Source organism: Malaya genurostris, chromosome 3, assembly GCF_030247185.1.
Source record: "Malaya genurostris strain Urasoe2022 chromosome 3, Malgen_1.1, whole genome shotgun sequence".
Classification (NCBI taxonomy): domain Eukaryota; kingdom Metazoa; phylum Arthropoda; class Insecta; order Diptera; family Culicidae; genus Malaya; species Malaya genurostris.
In genome coordinates, this window is record NC_080572.1 from 190,348,974 (window position 1) to 190,357,487 (window position 8,514).

The following is an 8,514-nucleotide window of genomic DNA, read 5'->3' on the forward strand; positions in this document are numbered from 1 at the left end:
TGTAATGCCCTTCAATTATGAAAAGGTAACGCGTGCAACGGTTCATTACGCTTTTTTTCTTAAAACAATAACGCATGTAACGACTATAAGTAATGCATGTAAAAGTAATCGTGTTTTACTTCGCTTACCATGCAGTGCTCAAAACTTCTAATGCTGAGATCGAGGCAAAAATCACCTATACATAGATATCGATATCTCTGTTTAAAATGAAAAGATTGTAACAATCTATGGAGCTGTAACAATCTTGTTGGATACCTATTACATAACTCGTCTAACTCGAAAAGTAAACATTCGATCTCAGAAACATTCAATATAATTCAGGCCAACGAGGTGACCTTTTATTCGCGACTAATCTGATAAAAATCGGTCGTCATCTCTGTAATCTCTACCTCTTCGTTAACAATACACATACAGACAAATACACGAACATTTGTTCAGTTCGTCGAGCTGAATCGATTGAAATATAACACCCGGTCCTGCGTCTTTCGGAGAATTTTTCTAAAGTTTGAGCGAATTCTATACCTATTTATTATATTTATAAAAAACCTGTTTTAATCCACCTAGTAGTGTAATGATGCCTTTCTCATATCAATCATACTATCATATATAATACTGTAGTATTCTTCAAAATAATTTTCTTCGATTTTTAAAAGAATAACCGAAATCGGTTTGTTTGACCGTCTAGTGATAAAAAATAACAATTGGAAAAGATTTGAGGTCGATTTAGAAATTTTTTAAATGTTGTTTTGCCCATTTTCAGTGATGGTATACAATTTTTAACCCACTTTACCCTATATTTCCGGATCCGGAAGTCGGATCCGCCCGAAATTCAGGAATTACGTATGGGAGCACAGGACCTTTCATTTGAACCTAAGTTTGTGAAAATCGGTCGCGCCATCTATAAGAAAAGTTAGAACACAGATTTACTTTTCTTTTGCACATTTTACCCCATAACTCCCGAACCGGAAGTCGGATCCAAATAATATTCAGGAATTTTGTATGGGAGCTCAAGACCTTTCATTTGAATCTAAGTTTGTGCAAATCGGTTCAGCCATCTCTGAGAAAAGTTAGTGCACTTATTTTCACAATTTTTTGCACATTTTACCCCATCATTCCGGAACCGGAAGTCGGATCCAAATAATATTCAGGAATTTTGTATGGGACCACCAGACCTTTCATTTGAATCTAAGTTTGTGAAAATCGGTTCAGCCATCTCCGTGAACAGTTAGTGCAAAAAAACGTTACATACACACATACGCACATACACACACATACATTTTGCGTACTCGACGAACTGAGTCAAATGGTAAATGACACTCGGCCCTCCGGGCCTCGGTTCAAAAGTCGGTTTTCACAGTGATTGCATAACCTTTCTATATGAGAAAGGCAAAACGGGCATCTCTAGTTGATCCGAAGATTGTTTGCGTTTAGCAGCTCCCGAACATGGCGGTTTCTAGGAAAAAAATTTTAATCGGACAGTTTACAAACTTTCAGAACGGTATGGATAAGTGAATATATATTTTTTTAATTTTTTTTTTTGCTTATCTCACACAACATAGGGATCAAAGGACCAGATTAATGCTATAATTAGAAAGGTGGACTTCGAATATTAAAAAAATACAAACGACATCTCAAGCAAATTAGACATATTTTATTTTGGAATTCATACTGTCAAGTACTACATACAGCAATTGTAGATTAATTATGGTTACAATAAATTATGCGTTTACCGCTATCGTATTGATAATGATAATAAAATTATGTCACTGGTTGAGATTACATAGTTTACCAACGTCGTCCTCCGCGATTGCCACCGAAGCCTCTACCGCCATATCCACCACTATTTCCCCCATATCCACCCCGTCCACCACCACCGCTGTTGTTGAAACCACCGCCGTTGTTAAAACCGCCGCCTCGAGATCCACCTCCGAAGCGGTTGCCGCCAAAACCTCCACCACCACCTCCGCCGTTGCCGCTGCCGCCACTATTATCCGTCCTTGGGAATTTTGAGTTAGCGCGCGCCTGATCCAACGGTGATAATCCTGTTTCACGTTTGATCTCAAAATCTCCAGCATCAAACACACACAAATCCTTAACAACGTCGAGCAAATTCTGGTACTTGTCTTCCAGCTGATTCACATCTTCGGGATTTTCGGAAACTCTTATAAGTAGATCTTGTAACACAGGGCGCAATGTGACAATCAAAGCCGCCTGACGAGGATCCATTTCAAAGTTCAACCAATTGTCAACACGAACCACATTGTCAACCCATTCTACCTTCTTACAACCAAACAGAAGCAAGTGCACTGGGGCAATCATGGACATGGCTTTGCAGGCAACGGTTCTTGTACGAATTTTTTCTCCAAACACGAAGAACGGATGCGAAAATGTAACCTGAAGGTTTGAACAATTCACCGAAGTCTTATGAATGAGTGCAGCCTTCGATTCCGTAGTCAACACCTTACGCTTCTCCTTGTGGACGCATACGTTCGGATAGAGTCCGACGCAGAGCAACGAAAGAACCATATCCAATCGTGGGTCGACGTCATCGGGATTGAAACCCATCTCAATCATTGATTCCTCGGGAAAACCTGACTGGGAAAGCAACTCCAACAGCTGCCGCTTAGCTTCCGAAATAACCCGAAGAGTTGGTAGTTGCAGACCCTTCCATTCGCAAAATTGGATCTCCGCTTCTTCGCTTCGACGACGTTTCTCGTTCCACATCTGGAGAAGGAATTTGGATGAAAAATTGCCGATGCTACTTGAAATTCGCATACTCACCCTGTAACCTGTTAGCAATGCCACGTAGTCCGAGTTTCTTTTGCCGCTGAGAGCCTTTTGGTGCGTCATCAAACGGCGTTGCCCCATATCTAGTTGGAAAATTTCGGAAAACGTTCCCGAGTAAGCGGCAAGAGTAGCAATGGGATCACAAACTCCGAACAAGGTACTCAAAATCATCATTTTACCCAGTTTCGGTTCAATCGGCAAACGTGCCAAAATCCTCCCGAATGGAGTTAGCTCTTCAGCATCATTCAGACATTTCATTTCCTTCAGCATTACTTCAGCTTCAATGACAGCATCTAGTGGCGGAGGTTCGATAGCTTTAGACAAAAACTGCCCTATCGATCCGAGCCGGAGTAGTTTAATGCTCAGTGCCAGCTCATGCAGTGGCGTGCGGAACATCTCCGGAGTCATGTGTTCGTCCAGTTTCTCGAACCGAGCACGCGAACATAAGGTGAAACATTTTCCCGGTCGCACACGACCCGCACGACCCTTTCCTGAATGAATGAAAATAGAAAGAAAACAATGATTCACTTGAACATGGAATGCAAAATCTACAAGTCAAATGACTTACTCTGCTCCAAATTCGTCCTGGCGGCCCAAACAGTAGCGTAACTTGTCATGTTGTTATGTGATGTGAACAATTTCATTCTGGCTTTGCAAATATCAATCACATAGACAATATCGTCGATTGTAATCGACGTTTCGGCGATGTTGGTCGCCAGGATGACTTTCCGAACGTTGCCGTAGTGGGCAAACACTTTTCGCTGATCTTCTCTCGGGAGCTGCGAGTGCAACGGTAGAATGATGCACTTCGAGCCACTGAACTGTGGCTTTGACTGAAGGTATTTCATCAAGGCGAAGATCAAATTCCAACCGGGCAAGAATACCAACACAGCGCCCGGAACATTTTGCGCATCGATATAGGAGAGCAAACTTTCAATCAACTCAAATGACACCTCCGACTCCGACAGCCGTGCCATCGCATTTTTCGTCTGGATCGAATATCGACGTTCGTCAATGACTGTGTTGAGATTTGAATTATCCGCTTCGCCAGTGATCTTAACCGTGGCATCTTCTCCACCTTCCTCTTCATCATCCCTACCACCTCGCTTACGTTTCTTACTATCGGCAGGAGGAACAAAATTCAACATTTGTACACAATCTTCCAGGAAAAATTGCTCCACAGGGTAAGCTCTACCTTCCACTTCGATGCAGGGACAATTTCCAAAATATTCCGAAAATAATGTCGTGTCAATCGTGGCAGACATGAGAATTACCCGCAGATCGGGGTAAGTATGCAGCATGTCACGTAGAACGACCAAAATGAAATCGCTGTTCACATCGCGTTCGTGAATTTCGTCCACAATGACGTGAGATACGCCACGAAGACCAGCTTCTAACTTCCTCAGCAAAACACCAATGGTACAGAACATGATAGAGCCGTACGGTCTCGGTAGAGCAGACTCAAAACGAACCGAGTAACCGACGGCTTCTCCCAGATTTTCACATCGCTCGTTGGCAATTCGTTCCGAAACACTGATTGCACTGATTCGCCGAGGCTGTGTAACGCAGACGTTACAGTAGGCACCCTGGCCGGAATTGATGTAGTCCTCTAGAATGAACTGAGCAATTTGTGTGGTTTTACCGCACCCAGTATTACCACGAATGAGTACTACTGAATTCTCATTGATCGCTTCCATGATTTGACCGCGCACCTTGGCGATCGGTAGCTGCTGACGTTCCTGCATGCGCTCTTGCAGTTCCTTATCCTGCTGTATACGTTCCCGAGCAGCCGTCAGCAAATCATTACTCAGCTGTTCTAGTGTTGCCGTGGACAAGTAACCCTCGTCAATATTACAAGCAATCCATGGATTCCAGTTCGGCTGTGGTGGAGACCACGGAATAACGGATGCCTGTTGTTTCAAATTGATGGACTGTGGCTTGTGATGAACCTCATCTGAGGGATGCATCAAACTGACTGGTTCACTACTATCCGCATTGTTGGGCATCTGCACCGGTTCGATTTCCACATCTCGCAGGCACTCCGCAATGCGTTGCTCCAATTTCGGTGAAATGCATACCGGGAATGGTTTTAGTTGTTCTTGAGCCCTGTATAGCGGAATGATGGACGACAGTTATTAGATTGGGTTCCGATGAAGACAGAAAAAGCATACTCACTTTGCTGACTTTATATTGCCGCTGTAGGCTTCGATTACACCCAAATGGAACAACTGACGGACTAGCGACAAAGCGCACGATTTGCTGGCCGACTGTTTGTTCGAACCGGACTCACGACCGGTGATAGAACGGCGCAGCTGCTTCACGAAGATACTCATTTCGGCCATGAAACTTCTGCAAAAGGTAGAATAATTGTTTAAGTTACAGGTTCTTATTACACGGTAGAAACCCAAGTGCAATGATTGTGACCCTTATTATCGGTATCACTTCACTGTGAAAATCAAGAAGTGAATGTAGGTCCTAATTACGGAAGTCACTTTGAAGAAAAAGTAATTACTTGCATGAGCTTGATTTGTTGGAAAAAAAATGTTTCACTATACTGGGAATAGGTAAAATCAAGTGAAGTGATATGTATGTAAAGTGAAAGTGGAAGTGAGAACGGTAATAAGGGCCACAGTTTCCATACAATGTCTAAGCATATTTGTCAGCTTTCTGCACATCACGTTATTTGTTATATTTTTCTTTTGTATTTTCAACAGGAAATTTCAACCATCTTGATAAAAAGCAATAGGATTTAGATAAAAAATATATATAATTCAGACAAAGCTTGAGATTAGATTCGATTAACATAAAAACATTTTATGTCATTGAAACATTCACGTGAGAGCAGTTCGCAATATACTAAAAAATCTTTTTAATATTTTAACGACCTTCAACGATTTATTTATTTCAACATTATTCTTAATCTAACCTCCTCACACGTTTACAACTTAAAAAAAGGAATGCCGATTTCATCTACTTACCACTACAACTCGCACGAATAAAGTGTTCAGCGGCTCCTCACGAGTGCAGCTTTCAAAAATGCATCTCCACTCCGAATAGACATCCTTTACCACCCACCCGGAAAAAGAAGAGATCGTTTCAAATGATTGCCTTTCAAACATTCAATGCAACTCGTATAGTGGAAAGCTAGAATAAGTTTAAAATCGATACAGAAATATCCTAGCGAAAAAGAATATTCCTCACGATATTAAACAAATGTTTTTGTTTACTAATTGACAGACCGAACCATTTGACACAATCTCTTCCGGGTGATGCAATTGGATTGTTGCTTTCACAGCTGCACTCGTGAGAATTCCAACAATTGAACCAAGAACCAAGAATTGGAAAATTCTACGAGTTCTCCAATGAGAACAGTAAAATTTTTACACATAAAAGAAATAGGGAACAGTTCATTTCTCAAAATTTCAAACACACAGAAATAATGAGAAATTTGTCTAGCCACAATTACCGTGTCAACAAAGGAATAAATACACTTACCTAGCGTGATCAGGTCCGACGGCAGTATACTTATACTCCGGACTTAACTTGTTCAGTTGTAACCAATGGTTCAATTTGGCCTTGGCATTCTCGATAGTCCAGTTGCCGTGAATGGAAGCATTCACGTCCAACGCTTCGGCAGACTCCATGTTAGCTTCCTGTTCGGCCAATTCTTCCTTCGAGGGAATATACTCGTTATTCTCCCTGACGTAAGGACGATAAGCCTGACCAAGATCGGATGGTCCAAGTCCTCCTTGGAACACAGCTGGGTTGATGCTCAACAATGAAGGCGGACCGCCGGAAGAGGGCGCTCCGTTACCAGAACCGCTAACAGCTGCTTCATTGCATGTATCGGCAGGAACATCAGAGGCAGCGACTTTGCCAACTCGAACAAGGTAGTTGATAAAATCTTTGGCAGCGTTACGCTCCGCATCCTTTTTGTTGGTCGAATTTCCAGCTCCCACATACGATTCTGATGGAACACGAACTTCACACAGGAAACGTTGCCGTTGCTTGGGTCCTACAAAAATTCAAAATTCCCTATTCATTCTTGCACATTACATTGTTAATCAATTCGACTTACCGGTTGGCCGACACTCAAACGCAGGATTCGTATTATTTTTCTGACACCATTCGTAGAAAAACGATTTAATGTCTTTAGCCGCCATGTTGAGGGTGATAGCCGGTTTCGAGAAAAATCGATTTCCCTATTGAACTAGTTCGGTATTATACTGGCTTTTTTCCAAAAGCAATTCAACTTAAAACTGTCAATAAACTCTTTGCTCAATTATTGTAAATTTTGCTTCACTTCAAAATTGACTTTTCACCAGAAATATCAAATATTCCACACCTGCACCACTCGACCAGCACACGAAAGAAGCTACTAATTCGTAATGGCGGAGTTGAGGTTTCTATGCCCGGTGAAAAATGAACGGTGGCCCTACTGAAAAATGGGTGGCCAACACGTTTCATGATGAAAACAAAACAATATGTAAAAGCGATTCACACGCAGCATCAAGCGACTATCACCTGAATGGAACGATTACGGAACAACAACATTAATTGTAAGCAATTCATATCAAAGGACACTACGTCAAGTTCACGGAACTTTTTAACGTCGGATACGCGAACAATATTCGGCTAAAAAAAATAATAAATTAATCTGAACGTCGACCGAAGTAGATTGATCGTCTGAATTATGTTTAATGCATTCGTTTCCTGATGAAAACAAACCATTCTAATTTGCATTTGTGGTTGTAAGTGAGCTGTCAGAGAGCCCAATGTTCTGCCCAGAGATGCCACACTGAAATGAAAATCTTACTTATATTCATTAGATTTGTCATATGAATCGTATGCAGAATATAATTTATAGAGGTTATATGAAAACTTATAATCTTTATTTAAAGTGTACGTTAAATCTAAATAGACGTTACCATAATGAAAGTTATAAGAATATTCTATATAATGTATATTGAAGTCCGATGGAACCTAACTCGTTACATAATTTATATTCATTGGATGTGTCTCATGAATCGTACGCAGATGGTATTTCACAAAAGACATATGACAACTTATGACCTTTAATGAAACTCTACATAAAATCTAAATGATGTTCAATAAATTTTATATCTTCATAATCTTTATGATATTGATAATCCATATACAAGTTATGCGAAAAGTCGATAAAACTTGAGCCGAAATAATTTTAATATTCATTACATTACATTACATTTTAATCGCATGCTGATTAAGTTTATTAAAAGTCATGTGAAAACTTGTAATTTTCATTGGAACCGTCCATCAAATCTGCAACAAGGAAGAAAACGAGACTGCTGAAGAAAATAACAACAAATGGAGTTTGTTTTTACAAAAGAATAGTTGTGAATCGCACTGCTTGAAGCTGAAGAAAGAGTTGTGTCCTCGATATTCATCGACTGCTCCAGACAATTTTTTATGAAGTTCTGTTACTTGAAATCGCTGACAAGACAGCTCATTAAAATTCTTTCAAGGATATGGCCCTGAAATTAATATCCGGTACGTTTCATTTTTCTGTCTGTCTAGTATGAGGATTTAAATTTTTCATTTATAGTTTCTGGATCCCACGTCTCCTTCGCAAATATCAGGAGGTGCTCCTTTACGGAACTGATGACTAGTATATCTTGAATCCTCGAAAAAAGGAGTAGTTTCCAATTATCAGCTTTTCGGAGTGCATCTGCTTCGTCTAGTGACAGT

The 8,514-nt window shown here is 40.7% G+C and overlaps 1 protein-coding gene across 2 annotated transcripts; it reads right to left on the reverse strand.

Moving 5' to 3' along the window:
- Positions 1–1,631: 1,631 nt before the first annotated feature.
- LOC131439370 (dosage compensation regulator) lies at positions 1,632–7,380 on the reverse strand. 2 transcript variants are annotated; one of them, XM_058610294.1, is made up of 6 exons: positions 6,866–7,380; positions 6,283–6,802; positions 4,963–5,136; positions 3,356–4,893; positions 2,782–3,278; positions 1,632–2,724 (listed from the first exon to the last, which is right to left on the reverse strand). In XM_058610294.1, the coding sequence occupies exons 1-6, from the start codon at positions 6,948–6,950 to the stop codon at positions 1,786–1,788; spliced, it is 3,753 nt and encodes a 1,250-aa protein (XP_058466277.1). In that variant the 5' UTR covers positions 6,951–7,380; the 3' UTR covers positions 1,632–1,785. The 2 variants fall into 2 exon arrangements, with proteins under 2 accessions (XP_058466277.1, XP_058466278.1); XM_058610295.1 differs by lacking the exon at positions 6,866–7,380 and adding an exon at positions 5,766–5,849 and having other exon boundaries at positions 6,283–6,421.
- Between the last annotated feature and the right edge of the window lie 1,134 nt (positions 7,381–8,514).

Bases quoted from the DNA above. Each gene is read 5' to 3' on its own strand.
- LOC131439370 (XM_058610294.1), bottom strand. From the start codon at position 6,950: ATGGCGGCTAAAGACATTAAATCGTTTTTCTACGAATGGTGTCAGAAA. The intron at 5,137-6,282 runs GTAAGTGTATTT...TACCTTTTGCAG, and splicing joins GTCGGACCTGATCACGCTAG to AAGTTTCATGGCCGAAATGA. The intron at 2,725-2,781 runs GTGAGTATGCGA...TTCCTTCTCCAG, and splicing joins CATTGCTAACAGGTTACAGG to ATGTGGAACGAGAAACGTCG.